Source organism: Hyperolius riggenbachi, chromosome 4 (genome assembly GCF_040937935.1).
Source record: "Hyperolius riggenbachi isolate aHypRig1 chromosome 4, aHypRig1.pri, whole genome shotgun sequence".
NCBI lineage: Eukaryota > Metazoa > Chordata > Amphibia > Anura > Hyperoliidae > Hyperolius > Hyperolius riggenbachi.
The window spans coordinates 390,135,436-390,155,272 of NC_090649.1; the positions used below are offsets into that span (position 1 = coordinate 390,135,436).

General features: G+C 42.4%; 1 protein-coding gene across 6 annotated transcripts in view; it reads left to right on the plus strand.

Annotated features, from left to right (window-relative positions):
• MAP4K3 (mitogen-activated protein kinase kinase kinase kinase 3) overlaps positions 1 to 19,837 on the plus strand; it is a 391,382-nt gene that overhangs the window by 344,490 nt on the left and 27,055 nt on the right. For all 6 annotated transcript variants that reach the window (XM_068232153.1, XM_068232154.1, XM_068232156.1 and 3 more), the window contains 5 exons: positions 4,222 to 4,306; positions 9,726 to 9,805; positions 13,097 to 13,157; positions 14,227 to 14,344; positions 17,652 to 17,710. In XM_068232153.1, coding sequence (XP_068088254.1) covers positions 4,222 to 4,306; positions 9,726 to 9,805; positions 13,097 to 13,157; positions 14,227 to 14,344; positions 17,652 to 17,710 — 403 coding nt within the window. The remainder of the gene's footprint in view (positions 1 to 4,221; positions 4,307 to 9,725; positions 9,806 to 13,096; positions 13,158 to 14,226; positions 14,345 to 17,651; positions 17,711 to 19,837) is intronic.

The window sequence follows — 19,837 nt, forward strand, 5'->3', positions numbered from 1 at the left end:
AAACACCAGGGAACTGTATAGGGGAGGGGGGGCACTAGACACCAGGGAACTATATAGGGGAGGGAGGGGGCTATTACACACCAGAGGAATTTCTAAGGTAGGGAGGAGTCCACTAGACATTGAGGTGTGCCCGCGACTAGGTTCCAGTGTTTAATGTCGGCCCACTTTGTATTTGAGTTTGGCACCCCTGCACTAGACTCACTGTAGCCCAAGCAGCTGTCGTCTGAAGTACAGATTGCCCAGCAAGCTCATGGTGAATCAGAACTCCCAGGAGTGTGTGAATAATCGAAAATAGCTTCTGTTTTAAGAAGGCAAAATTCTGTTTCACCTGGAGTAATGTCACTCATTCCTGTACAAGTCTGAATCACAAGTCTAGCTTTAGCCACAGCTGCTATACTGCAAAAGGGGTCTCATAATGAAAGAATAACATATAAATGTATATTTTTAAACCAAATGGAGTGGTGTTTATTTGTAGCTCTAATTTGTTGGGGCGCAAAAATGTTATGCTTTAAAGTGGACATGAACTCAGAATTTCCTCTCTGCTCTGAATGATGAGCAGCAACATAGTAAAGGTTAAAGAAAAACATTTATTTGTTACATCTTAGACAAATCCTGCACTATATTTGCAGCGTGTCTACTTCCTGCATTCATGGAAGCAGAAATATTGTTAACATCCTGTGTTTACCAATTAGTTCTGTGCTGTGGCAGTCAGCTGACACATGTGTGACATCAAATTGCAACGTGTGATTAGTTGATGAGGGGGGATTAGACAGGCTAAACTCTCTAAATACATACAGGGTGCATTTCTCTGTCTCTCTTCTGTCCTGTGCAAGAGTTCAGGTCCACTTTAAAAGTTAAATCCAGAAATCCTGGCCTTCACATAGGCCTGGTGCACACCAGAGGAGTTTTTCTGAGCGTTTTGAGTTTTTAAATCTGCTGCTAATGTTATCCTATGTGTCTGTGCACACTGGAGCAATGAGGTTTTGTAAAAACCCCCATAGCATTACATTGGGAAGAGCTTTTAGAGGTTTCAAAAGCTCTTCCCAATATAATGCTATGTTTTTTTTTACAAAACCTCATTGCTCCAGTGTGCACAGACACATAGGATAACATTAGCAGCAGATTTAAAAACTCAAAACGCTCAGAAAAACTCCTCTGGTGTGCACCAGGCCATAGAGGCAGTAAGGCCCAGTGCACACCAAAACCGCTAGCAGATCCGCAATACGCTAGCGGTTTTGGGAGCTGATTTCAGAGTGATTCTAGGTATGTTTAGAGAGGTTTTCTAAACATACCTAGCGGTTTTGGGAGCGTTTTTGTGTAGCAGATTACTTATACTGTTACAGTAAAGCTGTTACTGAACAGCTTCTGTAACAAAACCGCCTGGCAAACCTCTCTGAAGTAGCGTTTTTCAGAGCGGTTTGCGTTTTTCCTATACTTTACATTGAGGACGAAACTCTTCCGAAAACCGCAAACGCGCAGCAGGAGGCGCGTTTGCGGCTTGGCAAAAACCTCAAACCGCCGGTGTGCACCATCCCATTGCAATACATTAGCCAAGCGTTTTTCCAGGCGGATGTGGCCGGCGGATCGCTCCAAAAACCGCTCAGTGTGCACTAGGCCTAATAGTCATTTCCTTACTTTCACACTGATCCTTTTGTTATAATACCTTCTAAGTCACTACCATTTAGTAGCAGGTCAATATGGCAGCCTCCGCAGTTCTTTAATTACAAGTGTCCTTTAAGACCTCCGCAGTACTCTGTCATTTCCTTCATATGGGTTTTATCATATTCTGCTCTGTATTAGAATGTGTCTGTATGGCCTATCACATGAAGTGTCATGATAGAAACATTACAAGCATAATGGAAAGGTTTGATATCGTTTGGCGCTCATGATTCACCGCTCCTTCTCCCACCGACACCTCAAGATGAAAGCTGTTTTTCTGTTGATTACGAGAAACACGCTGAAAGCAAAATTGGAAACGTGGAAGAATTACTGCCTGTCGCTGCTCAATTACAGGAACAAGAGGAAATGCAGCCGACGAATAGAGACGGAGAGATCCTGGATTGGATGTGACAAATTTATGTGATGTGTGTTTTGAAACAATCATGGCAAATCTCATTTTGCTGAAACACACCATTAAGAATATTTTGCATAAGCGCTGCATCTGCGGCGTCGTTTCAGCAATGCTAGGCGACGGCAGGAGTAAACAGAGCCACATTACAGGAGTCCGCAGAGTGGATGACTCATTAATTGCAGTCTATCAGCAACAAATTCAAACCTGCCAGTGATTGGAAGCAAAACAGCAGCTAGGCAGAGCAGAAAATAACTCTCCCAGCCATCGGGGGGCCGCCATTCGCAGCGCTGAGCCCACTGTCAGGACAATTTCCTGCCTGCGTCTAGAAATAAAGCTTTCTTTTCTTGGTCTGAGAAATACGGGGCCACTTGCTTGTATCGTACAAAGAATCGCTGGCAGGAAAATGAGACCGGAGACCCCTCATAAACACACGCATTAAAGTAATCCAAGCAATGATGTAATTAGATAGCTTTGATATCGTTATATGTTCATTTACTTAGAGATCGTGTGCCACCACCCTTTTTTTTAATAGTGAAATGGATCTTAATAAAGCGAGGCTTCCATATTTATTTCCTTTTAAGCGATACCAGTTTTCTGGCTTTCCTGCTAATCTCTTTGGCTGCAATAGTTTCTGAATCACACACCTAAAACAAGCATGCAGCTAAAACAGTGATAGGCCCAGTGCAAACCAAAAACCGCTAGCAGATCTGCAAAACGCTAGAGGTTTTTGAAGCAGATTTCAAAGCGATTCTAGGCATGTTTAGAAACGTTTTGTAAACATGCCTAGCGTTTTTTGGAGCATTATTGTGTAGCAGATTACAAATATTGTTACAGTAAAGCTGTTACTGAACAGCTTCTGTAAAAAAAAAAACGCCTGGAAAACCGCTCTGATCTAGTGTTTTTCAGAGCGGTTTTCCACTTTCCTATACTTTAACATTGAGGCCGAAACACCTCAGAAATCTAAAAACTGCTGCAGCCCCGGAGTTTGCAAATGTGAAAAAAACGAACCGCTCTGGTGTGCACCATCCCATTCACTTTCATTAGCCAAGCGGTTTTCCCCCTGCAAGCGTTTTAAAAAACGCTCAGGAGCCGCTCTGGTGTGCACCAGCCCAGACTTCAGTCAGAGCATCTCATCTGCATGCCTGTTCAGGGTCTATGGCTAAAAAGTATTAAAGGCAGAGGGGTCAGCAGGCCAGCAAGGCAAAGTGCAATGTGTAAAAGGAAATAAAAATTTCAGCCTCCATTTCTCTCTCACTTAAAGAGACACTGAAGCGAAAAAAAAATATGATGTAGTGAATTGGTTGTGTACTATGAATAATTACTAGAAGATTAGCAGCAAAGAAAATATTCTCATATATTTATTTTTAGGTATATAGTGTTTTTTCTAACATTGCATCATTCTATAATATGTGCAGATTACACAACACTCAGCATTCAAAATGATTCTTTCAGAGAAGTCTGTGAAGTAATGACCTCTCCTCTGGCAGAGAAAAAAGTAAATAGTTCAGGAACAGTTGAGATAATAAAAGTCAGAAAACAGCCCTCTCCACGACTTTGAAAGTTGTAGAGCTTAATGGTTTTTTGCATAGAGATAGCAACTGGAGTGTCTTAACTCTTCCTGTACTGGAAACAATTAGACTGATGTATCTTAATGTTTTATTTCTTAGCTGTACTACACATACAAATCATAATATCATAATTTTTTTTTCGCTTCAGTGTCTCTTTAAGATATACTTTAATAAACAAAATCAAATCTGGACTGATTTTTTTTTTTAGGAAACTCTCTGATTAGACATCATAAGTTTGTAACCATTACCTGGGCCAAAGCATACTTTTCAGCTATCATCACTATAATGCGATATGACCCAATTGAGGGTTGCAAGCTTTTGCCACTTAATACCAGACAATTTTTTTAAATCACCCTGGGCTTGCTGAATCGTTTTTTTTTTTTTTCACTGGCCTTTTGCAGACTACATTTACTTGGAACACATTCTCCTTTGTTACATTATATGCTTATGTTGTCTGACTTGTATAGATAAGCCTCTTTCGTACTGCTGATAAAGCAGAACGCTGTACTTATTGAATATTGGTAACACGTTTTCCTTGTGAATGTTACAAGTTACATTTCAACATCTCTTTATATTTAACAGATGGGTGCATGTTTCTCAAAAGTATTTAATGGCTGCCCCCTGAGAATCCATTGTGCAACATCATGGATAAATCCAGAGACAAGAGGTATGTCTTCTCCCTTTCTGATTGTATATTAATAATGGACTGATATTTTTCTTTTCTGTTACCCTCAACCTCATTTCTTACAAAATGATGCAGTTCTGAAATCCTGAAGTAAAATGTAAAAAAGACCCTCACAGGCTAGTACTAACTTGTTCAGCAACCCTCTGCAAGTCTAATGCTGGGAATACACGGGTCGTTCCGGCGGCCGATTAGCCGCCGGATCGACCCCAGCGTGCGAGCGGATCGATTGCCGCTCGTCCCCGCTGGCGCTTCCTTATCAGCGCTCGATTCCCTGCCATTGTCCGCCGGCGGGCGGGAGTCGAGCGGCTTGATCGGGCCAGTTGAATATTATCAGCTGACCGGATCAGCTGGTCGATACATGGTACAGAAACGTACCGTGTATCCCCAGCATTACAGCTCCCATTGCCCTTCTCTTTAACCACTTAACGACCAGCTAACGCCGATAGGCGGCGCCTGGTCGTTAGTGGTATAGCATGGAAACGGCCGCTCGTACGAGCGGACTTTCCATGCCAGTTCACGGAGGGTGTCTCCGTGAACAGTGTGCGAGCCGCCGATCGCGGCTCGAACACGTAATGTAAACACGCGGGGAAGAAATCCCTGCTGTTTAAATCATACGGCGCTGCTGCGCAGCGCAGTGCCGTAGATCGGCGATCCCCGGCCTCTGATTGGCTGGGGATCGCCGGCATATGATAGGCTGAAGCCTATCCTCCAATGAGCAGAACGGATATCCGTCCTGCGCCACCTAGAGAAAGGAGGGGAGGGAGTCAAGCGGGGAGAGGGTGGAAATCGCTGCAGAGGGGGGCTTTGAGGACCCCCCCCCCCCCCCCCGCTACTCACTAATGGCCGGCGGCAATCAGACCCCCCCAGCAGGAGATCCCCCTAGTGGGGAAAAAAGGGGGGAAGTCTGATCGCCCTGCTGTAATCCTGATCGGTGCTGCGGGCTGTAGAGCCCACGCAGCACCGATCATTAGAAATTCGCCTGGTCCTTAAGTGGTTTTAAAGGACATCCGAGGTGAAAATTAACTAATGAGATAAACAATTGTATCTATCCTCCTCCTTCTAAAAATGACTTTTTAAGTTATCACACAGTTTTATTTTATATTTAAATGTAGTTTTTAGATTTTTACTTTTTCATGGCCTCTTCTCAATGACACATTCAACAAAGTATGCCAGAGCTAAAATCTGTGAACTATTGACAATTTGTATCTTTTTTTTTCTACTCTCAGAAGCCATTTACTGCCAGGAAAGTGTTATATGGTTGCAATTCCTTATCAATGAGGGTTACGTTATAGTACGACCCGGTCCCGACCCAGACAAAAATTGTCACTTGCATAACTGATTTTTAATTCTTTCAGGCAGAGAAAGAAAAAAAAAAGGAGCACAGCCTAGTTATTTGTGTGCTTGGCACTGTACATAAACATGTCTATCTCATCATGTCGCATGTCACCTCAGATGGTCTTTAAGCATGGTACACACACTAGATCATTGTAGGCTGAGAATCTAGTGTGTGCACAGTGACCTCGATCCCCCTAACGCATTGGTGAGAAATCGAGACTGCTGAATCATCTTGTCCGAGCGCTGGTCAAGTCCATTGTCCTCCATCCTTGCCCCTTGGGGATCATTTCTACTAGGAGCCTCAGCTGTTTCCGTTCTGCTGCGTAGCCATAGCCTGAGTCACGCACCCTTAGTGGCTACAGCTCTGGAGCGCTTTGTTTGCGACAGGAGAAAAGCCCTATTTGGATATAGGGATTTGGCTGCGGGCTGCAGAAATCTGCAGCACGCCGTCCACATTTACACTGCAGTTAATCTGGACAGAAGCCACTAGATAGGCCACGTTTCCCCGGCCCACTCGTGGGGAAACGCTGAAGATTTGGCCCTAATTTAGACATAGTAAAAACAGGCCCTTACACTTTGTGCTTGCTCCATTTTGGGCCCTGTGTCAACTTTCCACCCCCCTTCATACCAATAAAATGTGTTGCTAGCCTATAGGCTAGTGACACTTCTGTATAGCATTTTTCCTCATACTGTTGCCCCAGTGATCATGTCCCAATTCCTGCAGACAATGCTACTTGTGCATGTGTGTGCACCTTAGACCTACCATTTAATGGACCTTCCCTTTTATTGGAACTTACATTAATAATTTTGGTTCTAGCTTTCAACAACACCAGGTGGCACAGCGCCTGCTGTGAGGAAAAAACTCATTTCTGTGGCTGGATAGTGTACTTATTTAGTGTTCTGCCTCTGACACAGGAGACCTGGGTTCAAATCTCAGCTCTTCCTGTTCAGTAAGCCAGCACCTATTCAGTAGGAGACATTGGGCAAGACTCCTTAACACTGCTACTGCCTAACTACGGTAAGCACGTCCTAGTGGCTGCAGCTCTGGCGCTTTGAGTCTGCCAAGAGAAAAGTTCAATATAAATCTTTTGTGGTTTCGAAACTGGCAGGCTACAAAGTTAATATAGTATTTGGCAGTCCAAAGCACAGTATGAGTGTTATCTCTTAGGCCCCATTTAGAATTACTGTCAGTCAGTGCTACTTCATTTGCTGCATTTTCTGGATGGGCCAAGAGGGCTTTAGTTTGTAACAGATTTTTGTTATTTTCTGAGTTTTTATTACTTATTAAAAATATTGTGTGGTGTATGGCCAGGTCGTGAGCAGGGGCTGCAGTTAGGATATCCGGATAATCTTCTGAACCAGTCCACTGGAAAGAGAGTGGCCATATTACACCCAATGCGAATCTTCCCAACTCTGTGCAAATGTTGAGATACGTTGCATTATATTTACATTTCATATGAAATAAAATGTAGGTTATTCCAAACTGCGCTTGCTAAGTATTTCCTGGTATATGTAAGATTATTTCAAGAACCCCTGGACCCCTACACATTTCTTAGTAACCTTCCATATCTGTTTCTGAATTATTTTCAAGTATTCCTTTGCTTTGTATTATTTAAAATACGTATTTGGTCTTGGTTACATGTTTTGATCATATTTTTAAGCACTACATTTATTATGCTTAAGTATGTCAAGCCCAAGCAATCTCTAAGCCAATCAGAAGCACTCCCTGTGTGTGCCACATGCTGAGAACCCAGGTGCTGGGAGATGCTCATTAGAAGCTGCCTGTAATGAGCTCCGATGGAAAAACGATCACATCAGCTGTGCGTAAAGACATCTCTGTTTTAGGGCCTATTCCTTAACCCCTTGTGTGCCAGCAGTCTCTGGCCCCTTAAGGACCAGAGACTGCTGGTACCACAAAAACGGTGCCTACAGACAAATCGCCGCACATACCTTCTGGTTACGCCGCTCTCCCATTGCCGCAGGCCCCTCTCTCTGCCGTCGCTATGACAGCAGAGCTTTGTGCGCCAGTCAGGAGCCGATTTCATTGGCTCATGACCCTGTCCATCAATGTAAGCCAATGGAATTGGCTCACAGTGATCATGCAGTCAGGAGCCAATGAAATACACTCCTGAACGGCTCATAGAGCTCTGCTGTCATACTAATGGCAGGGTGAGTGAGCTGCAGCGTGGGCGTAGTAGAGGGAGCGGTGGGACCGCGCGGCGACCATGTTGAAATCTACATCCTGTCAGAGCCACACAGCCACCAGCAGGACGTAGATTTCAACTAACGCGGTCCGGAAGAAGTTAAAGGGAAGGTCCAAGCAAAATAAAAAAATGAGTTTCACTTACCTGGGGCTTCTACCAGCCCCATGCAGCCATCCTGTGCCCTCGTAGTCTCTCACTGCTGCTCCAGTCCCCCGCTGGCAGCTTTCCGACCTCGGAGGTCGGCGGGCCGCATTGCGTACGTTTTTCCGCATTCTCGCTAGTGCAAGAACATTAACACATACGTTTTTACGCGTTACTGGTTCAATGCGTAAATTTTTACGCATTGAACCAGTAATGCGTAATAACGTATGTGTTAATGTTCCTGCACTAGTGGGAATGCGTAAAAACGTACGCAATGCGGCCCGCCGACCTCCGAGGTCGGAAAGCTGCCAGCGGGGAACTGGAGCAGCAGTGAGTGACTACGAGGGCACAGGATGGCTGCATGGGGCTGGTAGAAGCCCCAGGTAAGTGAAACTCATTTTTTTATTTTGCTTGAACCTTCCCTTTAAGCTTGTAGTGTTTTCATGCCAAAATTAATATGAAAATATTTATATAAGCAGTATACATTTACAAAAGTTGGACAGCTCAACAATTCTGTAAGAAAAGCTAGCTTTTGAGCAACAGTGGATCGGCATTGCTGCAAATCATTATGGTAGTTTTAGCCAATGGAAAGTGAAAAGGGTGGTCCTCCTCCTTTTGCCAAGTAGAGCAGAACTACAGTTCCCAGAAAGCATAGCAGTGGGTTAGGCAGATATTTATTGTATGTATGCAGTATATGAGGACTATTAAGTGAGTACTCACAGCTGTCCAAATAAAGCTGTGACATTTATCTCTCTCAACACCACCAGCCCTTCCTCTCCAGAATATCTTTATCAATATTACTGGTAATGGTGAGATGAAACTCCTACTAGAAAACTGTTGTACCCTGTGCTAGGCTCAAGAATTATTAAAATAGTTCCTCTCCCAAGAATGATTTTATCTCTCCACTAGGGTTGTCCAACTTCAGTCCTCAAGGGTCGAGGTACCTCACATTTTTAGCACAGCTCAAACTAATTGATGGGACAGAATCAGGAAAGGTGTGGTTCATCAAGCAGAACACATTTCTCCATTTCTCAGTCCATCCTAAACACTGGCATGGATATGGCCCTCGAATGACTGGAGTTGGACATCCCTGCTCTACACCGTTGAGTACAAAGTATGACATCACTCATCTGAACTTCTGATTACTTAGAGGCGCAAGAAACAGTGCTGGAAATATCAGAAGGGAATGTATAGTCAGCATGGGGTTGCATTGACAAAGTGAATACAGTTAAAACATAAAAACACAGCTGACACTTTCATGTGTAAAAGTGCAGCAACACTTTCCTTTAAGACGGATGTTCTGAAAATATTGTAAATCATCTTTCTAGCTCTTTTGCATACAGCGAGTTGTAATTTAGGGTTACTAACTCTATAAACAGTAATCAAACAAAAAAAAAAGACAGTTTGGCTAAACTGGAAGGGATCAAAGATTTCTTGTCGTCATGGCAACCGTTTCCTCGTACCACGGAGGCAGCTCAGCACTGCTTGCTTTGAGATAGAAGCAGTGTGGCATGGCTCCACAGGAATAATTAGGTCATGCTAACATGGCTGTGTCTTGCGCTGATTCTGATAGTGGGATTTATCTGACAGTTCTCGGAATTGATCTTGGATGAAGCGTGCTATCATTTGTATTTTATCTCGTGTTCTCTCCCCTCCTCTGCAGACAGAAATAAACTAATATGCATATCATGACATGATATTTTTATTTCCCTTTCCTTCAGATCAGTATCTAATATTCGGTGCTGAAGAAGGCATTTACACTTTGAATTTGAATGAACTGCATGAAACATCAATGGAACAGGTATGCGATCACAGCCAGTGTGATGTCCTGCCGTGCTGTGCGGTTCTCTGATGGCCTGTGGAGTATAGAGCTTTAAGAGTTTATCTGTCAGTTATGTGTGGTGCATGGCTGTGGAGGTCCAGGCAAGAAGCTGAACTGATTTACATACTTCTGGCACGCTACGTTATCAAGGGGGTGTTTCTATTTATGTCCTCTTTCTGGTAGCACAGGAAACAAAAGAGCTAAACTAGAGATCATTGCTTTCACCTGCCATTTTATTATTATTCTTATTATTACTAATATTGTCACCTGCCATTTTATTATTATTCTTATTATTACCAATATTGTCACCTGCCATTTTATTCTTATTATTACTAATATTGTCACCTGCCATTTTATTCTTATTATTACTAATATTGTCACCTGCCATTTTATTATTATTATTACTAATATTGTCACCTGCCATTTTATTATTATTATTACTACTAATATTGTCACCTGCCATTTTATTATTAGTATTATTATTATTATTACTAATATTGTCACCTGCCATTTTATTATTATTATTATTATTATTATTATTATTATTATTATTATTATTATTATTATTACTAATATTGTCACCTGCCATTTTTTATTACTATTACTAATATTGGCACCTGCCATTTTATTATCATTCTTATTACTAATATTGTCACCTGCCATATTATTATTATAATTACTAATATTGTCACCTGCCATTTTATTATCATTCTTATTACTAATATTGTCACCTGCCATATTATTATTATTATTATTATTATCACTAATATTGTCACCTGACATTTTATTATTATTACAAATATTGTAACCTGCCATTGTATTATTATTATTACTAATATTGTCACCTGCCATTTTATTATCATTCTTATTACTAATATTGTCGCCTGCCATATTATTATTATTACTAATATTGTCACCTGCCATATTATTATTATTACTAATATTGTCACCTGCCATATTATTATTACTAATATTGTCACCTGCCATTTTATTATTATTACTACTATTCTTGTCACCTGCCATTTTATTATTATTATTATTATTACTACTAATATTGTCACTTGCCATTTTATTATTATTATTACAAATATTGTCACCTGCCATTGTATTATTATTATTACCCGGTACTAATATTGTCACCTGCCATTGTATTATTATTATTATTACTAATATTGTCACCTGCCATTTTATTATTATTATTATTATTATTAATAACAATAATATTGTCACCTGCCATTTTATTACTATAATTATTTTTTCATTGTCACCTGCCATTAAAAAAAAATATATAGTAGTATCTCTATCTCTCAAAGGAGCGTACAGTGGCAACCCCTGCCATAGTCATGATCTTCCTGATGGAGCAACCAGTATAACAAGTTAGAACTCTTTACTGAAGAAAAAAAAGCAGAGATAAAATATACACCACCATCAGGGAATGCAGCTTACTTAGAACAGAGAGGAACACAAAGTGACAGGAAATAACAATAACAATACCACAGAGATCATCAAATTTTACAGACAGTGACATATTGTGGTTGTTTTACTATCCTGCACTTTAGGTTATTACATAATAAGTATATAAGTTATTAAAATAATAAGTATATAATAACAATAATAATCCTGTTGGTACTTCCATCATAGTGCAAAGACAGTTTTGGGGGGAACACATTACCTTATCAGTATGTTTTTGGGAACTTGAGTGCCTGGCGGACCCCATACACAGAAAGTACATGGATATAGTGTCCTAGCACTGAAAGGCAAGAGTGTATCTACTATACCACCCAGACCATTCTTGCAGTGTAGTAGCAGTGGCTGAACCACAGCACACTGGCTACACAGAATTACATGGGGAGTGTTGTGCTAACATTACTTTTAGTTCACAGCTTATGAAACACTGTTATACAAAATACTGAAATAAATACTCCCTACAATGGCAGCAGGGCTATGGAGTCGGTAGATAAATCCTCTGACTCTTCATTTTTTGGTACTTCCGACTCCTTTGTACGTATGGTGAGTGAGATGCTGATTAGTTAAATTTTGTGGATTATTGACCAATTTAAACAAATACAAAAAATGAAAAAATTAGGTTTTTTTTAGGGTTGCCCCCTCTTGCATTGGCCAGCAATGTAGGGGACCGCAAGACAAGCGGTGCCTGTGTTGCTGGTTGATGGGTTGCCAATCTCATTCACAAATACTGAATGGAATCGCATAGCAGAACGCACTAAAATGCATGCAGCAGTGCATCACCAAGACAGACAGGGCTATGAAGGCGCTTTCTCATGTTGCTGCAGATATTAAAATGCGTTGTATGGCTGAAACAGCTGAACTTCATATAGTAACACAACTATACATTGGGCTTTATTTTTACAGGAGAGAAGTTCACTTCACTATGACAATTTGTTTGTGAAATGGGACATTTGAACTTTCTTTATAATTTAAATTTATTAGGAGTTGGTGCATTTTTGTTGACTCCCATTCTAGGACCCAAAAATGTCCCAGACTCCATAGCGCAGTATAGCAAGATGCCTTCCAGAAGCCTCCATGTGATATCAGTTATACAGTTTCAGGGAGTAGTCCAGATGTAATGGCAAGGAAAAAAAATCCTGACCATCCACTGATTAACTGCTATCATTTTTTTAGTCAATTGCAGTCTTTCTATTAATTAGGAGAAATGTGGGATTGCATTAAACCGAGTCAACTGTGCTTCAAAGTAATTGCTCATTTTGAAGTAGTTTTACTATTAAACATTTAAAGAGACCCAGAGTTGAGAGAATCGCTGTATTTTTACATACCTGGGGCTTCCTCCAGCCCCATAAGCATGGATGTGATCCTCGCCGTCCTCCTTAGCCGCTAATCAGGATTTGCTGAACTGCAGCGCTGAGGAGGACGGTGAGGGACATCCATGCTTATGGGGCTGGAGGAAGCCCCGGGTATGTAAAAATACAGCGATTCTCTCATCTCTGGGTCTCTTTAAGATGGCTGCATTAAAATGTATCCATATGTGATTACCATTAGGTTTACCAGCACTCTTGGACATAGTATTGTAAGGAATTTTCTCCAACACTGACAGGTCTTAGTAAATCAGATGTACAGGATAATATGGCTGGATATGGGACCGCTTGACAAAAAATACTACAGATTGCATGCTTTTAACCCTTTCCCTGCTAAGTAATTCCATGCATGGTAAGGGATAGCTGTGCTGACTGTGAGAGACTCGCTTGTTCACTGAACCGTCTTTGAATCATTTCTGGACTTCCTTTTATCTTTCAGCTTTTACCAAGAAGGTGTACTTGGATGTATGTGATGAACAACTGTCTGCTCTCTATATCTGGTATGTGATTCTTTGTTTTTATTATTATTGTGCATTTATATTGCAATAGCCTATTTCACAGCACTTACAGTGCATACTGGATAATGATGTTAGTAATGTTAGTATCTGACAAAGGGGCTTACAGTCTAATGCCTTTACTATAGTCATAGTCTAATATCACCATCGCTGTTTCAGGCTAAGTTGTTGGGGATCTGTTAAACCTACCAGTGTTGTTTGGATGGGGGAGTGAAGCAGGTAAAAAGGGCACATTTTCCTGCAACATTTTGTAATGTTAAAAGCCGCGATTAGCAGCTATAAACTGTAATTTGGGTGCCAAAGTTTGTAGCCTACTTATAGTTTACAGCCACTTATAGCCGCTATTTATAATCCGAGCATTTGTATTTAGCGCCGCTGTTTACCATTTATAGCCGCTCTTTAGCCATTTATAGCTGCTATCTACCGTTTATAGCTGCTAATCCCGGCATTTAACATTGCTGCATATGGCATAAAATATTGGGGGTTAGGAGGCGGGGTTCTTTAGTGTTTGGAGTGTGTGGAGGGGTCCTGAGGGGTTAGGGTTAGGCACCAGTGGGGTTAAGGTTAGGCACCACCGGGATGGGGATTTAAGGTGAGGCATTACCAGGGGGGTCTTAGAGTTAGTATCGGTAGATGGAGAGTTCTGTGTGAGGGAAGGGTTAGGTTAGGTCGAAATAAAATATCGGTAAAAATTACAGATATTTTACCATAGTAATTAAGTAGTAGAATATCTGTAATTTTACCGATATTGTTCTAGCGACCATCTCTTTACCTTTTTACCAGGCACCTTTTTTACATGTGCGCTTGGGGAGAAAACTGGGTTGCCCAGAGGAGATACCCACATATACAAGGGAAAGCTAGATAATGACTTGGCCAGGAATGAGACCTGGGACTCTACTGCTACAAGACGAAATGTTACTGCACTGTATTTCAGTTATGGGCTTTCATGTACATTCTGTGGTGTGAAACGATAAATTGTTAGGATTGGAGGATCTTCGGTGTACATGTTGTTTGCAGGATGTGTTGTCACATAGCAGTTCTGTGTTACTTACAGGTAAAGCATCCCAGCTGTACTCACACAATCTCCCAGGCCTGTTTGATTATGCAAGACAGATGCAGAAACTGCCAGTTGCTATTCCTGCCCATAAGCTTCCAGACAGAATACTTCCCAGGTGAGTGTGAAGTTCCTATCTCAGTATCTGCTGGTTTCCACTTCCTGCTGGCTTTATGCTCAGCTAGCCAAGTTATACTAACAAAACATGGTATTTTGTCTTGTATCAGGGTCAGCACTGAGTTCACTGTGGTGTGAGTTTAACTTTTAGAGGACCACTATCAAAAAAATAAAAGTGTAAAATGTTAAATACAGGTGTATGCATACCTATAAAATGTATGTGTGCCCCAGACTAAAATGCGCCATAAACACATTTTTTCCTATGTTGCTGTCACTTACAGTAGGTAGCAAAAATCTGACAGGTTTGGACTAGTCTATCTCCTCGTGTGGGATTCTTAGGACCCTTTTACACTTAATGCATTTTAATGTGTTGCATTTTAATGCGTTTTAATTTTCCATAGCAATGCGTTGTGAAAAGCTCCAGTTTTTCAGCATACAGTGTGACAGAGGCCATGGGAAACATGGACACTGGACTGCACATCAGTTGTCCTTTCAGTTATAACTGACAGCAACTGATATAATGTAAAAGGACTGTTTTCTATAGTTTCAGAATCACTTACTGAATGGCAGTTGCTCAGTTCAACTGCTGAAATCCTATGCAGACAGGTAGGTAGGCCAGCAGACATCTTTATATAGAAGTACTTTTGTAAAAATAAATAAATAAAGAAAATGCTTAAAATACCCCATGGACTAGTCTAAAATCAGATGTGTCAGAGGGCAGAGCTTGCACTCAATAACAGAATAGTGTCTTTAGTTTCCAGATAAGGAAGGAGGGTTACTGAGCAGTCAGGCAGTGCAGTCAATTCAACTTATTACTTTTTGTAATAAAATCAACCAGCTTGGTGTAAAACAGTTAAATGAACATGCAGCTGTACTCAGAAGGAGCTGTGTGTGTGGTGGAGAGGCCCAGTGCTACCTCACAGAATTCTCAAGCTTGGGTAGAGCAAAAATAATAACAATAGGAAATGCTGAAAAAATAGCTTTAAAACACATTCAGCCAAACTCCTGACAGTCCAGTTTTGGCACATTACTGTGTCTACATGATAGGCAGGAGTGTAACTTCGGTCCTCTGTGCCCCCCAGAGAAAATCCGATGACCTCCCCCCCACAGACACACTTCCAATTCCCTCCCCCCACACAATGTCAGATCACACACACACGGCAGGGACTCCCAATCCCCCCGTGTCAGGTGACACACATGTATGGGACAGTGGCTTCTAATTTCCTCCCTGTCCACAATGTCAGGTGACGCGTACACACATGACAGTGACTTCCAATTAATTCTCTCCCCACAGTGTCAGGTGACAACACATACGTGACAGTGGCTCCCAGTGCCCTCCCTTTCCCACAGTGCCGGGTGACACACACACATCAGTGGCTTCCAATGCCCTCCCTCCCCACAGTGTCAGGTGGCACACACACATCAGTGGCTTCCAATGCCCTCCCTCCCCACAGTGTCAGGTGGCACACACACATCAGTGGCTTCCAATGCCCTCCCTCCCCACCCACAGTGTCAGGTGGCACACACACACACAACAGTGGCTTGCAGTTTCCTTCCTTTTCCACAGTGTCCTGTCGTTGCTTTCCCCCACCCATTAAACAGAGCGGCAGCTGAGCCACCCCCCCCCCCCCCCAGTTTCAGGTCACACACACATATGTGACAGTGGCTTCCAATGGGCTCCCTCACTACAGTGTCAGGTGACACATACACACACACACACACATATGTGGCAGTGGTTTCCACTACCCTCCCTCCCCACAGTGTCAGGTGACACACACATAAGACAGTGGCTTCCAATGCCCTCCCTCCCCACAGTGTCAGGTGACACACACACAAGACAGTGGCTTCCAATGCCCTCCCGCCCCACAGTGTCAGGTGACACACACACAAGACAGTGGCTTCCAATGCCCTCCCGCCCCACAGTGTCAGGTGACACACACATGTACGTGACAGTGACTTCCAATTCCTTCCCTCCCCACAGTGTCAGGTGACACACATGTACGTGACAGTGACTAACAAATTCCCTCCCTCCCCACAGTGTCAGGTGACACACACATATACGTGACAGTGACTTCCAATTCCTTCCTTCCCCACAGTGCCAGGTGACACACACATATACGTGACAGTGACTTCCAATTCCCTCCCTCCCCACAGTGTCAGGTGACACACACATATACGTGACAGTGACTTCCAATTCCTTCCTTCCCCACAGTGCCAGGTGACACAGACATATACGTGACAGTGGCTTCCAATTCCTTCCTTCCCCACAGTGCCAGGTGACACACACATATACGTGACAGTGACTTCCAATTCCCTCCCTCCCCACAGTGTCAGGTGACACACACATATACGTGACAGTGACTTCCAATTCCTTCCTTCCCCACAGTGCCAGGTGACACAGACATATACGTGACAGTGGCTTCCAATTCCTTCCTTCCCCACAGTGCCAGGTGACACACACATATACGTGACAGTGGCTTCCAATTCCTTCCCTCCCCACAGTGTCGGGTGACACACACACCAGTGGCTTCCAATTCCCTCCCTCCCCACAGTGTCAGGTGACACAGACACACACGACAGTGGCTTCCAGTTTTTTCCTTTTCCACAGTGTCCTGTCGTTGTTTCGCCCACCCATTAAACAGAGCGGCAGCGGAGCTTTATACATTACCTGCTGCTGCAACAGATTCACCTCACTCCTCTTCAGTGTAGCTCTTTGCTATTTAGCCAATCACCTTGCAGCTCTTCATGTTTGTCATCAAGAACCTCATTGTGATTGGCTACACTGAAGAGGAGTGAGGGGGACCTGTCTTGCCTCTAGGAATACATGATGTATAACGCTCCGTTGCCGCTCTGCATGTTAACCAAGGAGCATAACTCCCCCCATGGCAGGGTCCCCGGGGTTATTGTTATGCCCCTGATGACAGGTTCTCATATCTGGAAGTCAGCAGCCAGCTCAGTAATAATTCTTCAGTGTTATCTGCAGCACGATACACAATCACAATAATGTATTTTCCCCTCTTCTGCGGAGAGAACCAGGAATGTATTGCAATAAAGTTTGTAAATACTTTTACACAATACTGCTTGTTCAGCTGGGTTGTAAAGCACGCTGAATTTTATGGCTTGCTGAATTGAACTGAGCACAAACAAATGATGGTGTTCTGCAGAGCCTGGGGAATTATTACAGTGTCACTAGAAACATTGATCTGCACCTAAAATACTATGCAGTTATTGGGATTTATATACTAGACAACTATCTCCAGTATGACTATTTTGCATTGAGCTTACTTTTTTTTATTCTATTTGTCCAGGAAGTTTGCTGTTTCTGCAAAAATACCAGACACAAAATTTTGCCAGAAGTGCTGTGTCGGTAAGTCTTTTCTTTGTAAAACACATTTATTGCACATGCATGAGAAAGGGTGCAGGTTTATCATTCTGATTCTTTTCCTGCAGCGTATAGTGTAGTGAGACAGTGACAGCTAAAGGAGAGCTCTGGGGTGTAAAGCTACAGCTTAAAGAAAAAACGTAACCAAGTAGCTGATACCTCTTTTCCCATGAGAAATCCTTATCTCTTCTTGAATAGATCAGGGGGTCTGTATGGCTGATATTATGCTGAAACCCCTCCCATAGTGTGATGTCAGGACCTAGGTCCTGACAGTTTCCTGTCTGTGAACCTTGTTGCATTGTGGGAAATATCAGCTGTTTCCAACTACCAAGCAACCAGTGTCTCCTTCTGTGCATATGTATATAAAAAAAAAACTTTCGTATAGTTAGGAGGTGTGATTATAGATAATGGCAGTTGGTGCTGTCTTTTTTTTTCATGCCTGCCAGTTGTAAAGATTATTATGTGCAGGCTGAATGTCGATCAAACAATATGAACAAATGTCATGGCAATATCAATAATGTATTGATCTCTCTATTTTGTAACTTCTCACTTTGCAATGTATTGATTGATTTGTGCCCCCTTTTCGCTAAAGTTCCTCTTTAATATTAGCAGTTTTTGCACTAGAGTATTAAATATGTTTTATTGTTGTTGTTGTTGTTGTTGCTCATAATATGCTTTACATTTTCTTTTATGAACTACCAAATTCAGTTATTTCCGTTTTTTTAAAGACTGTCATGTCTTGACCTAAAGCTAGGGAACCAAACAAATGTGAACTACAATGTGCAAGGTAGTAGATTTGGGTGTTTTCCACAATCACACATGTCATTTACATATAATAATTGAAGGATGTGCTGCATGTCTGTGCAGAACAATAGGCCTACATATGAATGGAGAGAAATCTGTTCTAGGAGATGTGTGTCTGAAGGAACAAACATTGCCCATTACTTCCAACTGCCTGACAAAGACCACAACAATAAAATACGCCCAGCATTAGTCACTATTAAACTGTAAATAAAATCTGAAAGTAAAGAAATATTTTAATACTGGAGATGTCTATTTTTACAATATTTAGTATATGAAAGATTACTGTTGCGCTCTCCAGACCTGTATCCTCTCCCAATGAATAAATTAATCATCCAACCTGTAATAAAAAACTTCACATAGGGCAATAACGTTCTAAACTCCACTTTCGCATTCAAAGCCACCAAGTGAGAAACACTCTCTCCTCCGTGTTCAGTGATAACACTCTGTGCTCAGTGGGTGCCACTCCCACACTGATAAATGTCAAACCGCTCACCAGATGTTGCCCACCTCGGGTTGCAGGTGGAAACTTCACTTTGGCCAACTGCCAGTCAATGCCTCACACACCATATCACTTTAAATCTTCTTTTAATCCATAAAAAGTATCTACATAAAAACATGACATAGCGTAATATTGTCAACAACAGTCTCCGGGCGCTTTAACAATTGCACTTACGCGTCCCGGTGTAGTGTCAGCATGTAACAATTAGCTCTGCCAATGCCCATTCATTCAAGTGCGGGGTGGACGTCCGCGGGATTACCGCTCCTGATCCTCCCTCAAGCCGCAGGGTGTACGTCACTCGTCCTTGCTATAGTTCCCACCTGGCCGGTCAGCTCACTTCCTCGTATGACGTGACGACGTCCGCTGTCTAGACAGCGGACGACGTCCGCGGAGTAGACAGCGGACGTCGTCACGTCATACGAGGAAGTTAGCTGACCGGCCGGTCGGGAACTATAGCAAGGACGAGTGACGTACACCCTGCGGCTTGAGGGAGGATCAGGAGCGGTAATCCCGCGGACGTCCACCCCGCACTTGAATGAATGGGCATTGGCAGAGCTAATTGTTACATGCTGACACTACACCGGGACGCGTAAGTGCAATTGTTAAAGCGCCCGGAGACTGTTGTTAACAATATTACGCTATGTCATGTTTTTATGGAGATACTTTTTATGGATTAAAAGAAGATTTAAAGTGATATGGTGTGTGAGGCATTGACTGGCAGTTGGCCAAAGTGAAGTTTCCACCTGCAACCCGAGGTGGGCAACATCTGGTGAGCGGTTTGACATTTATCAGTGTGGGAGTAGCACCCA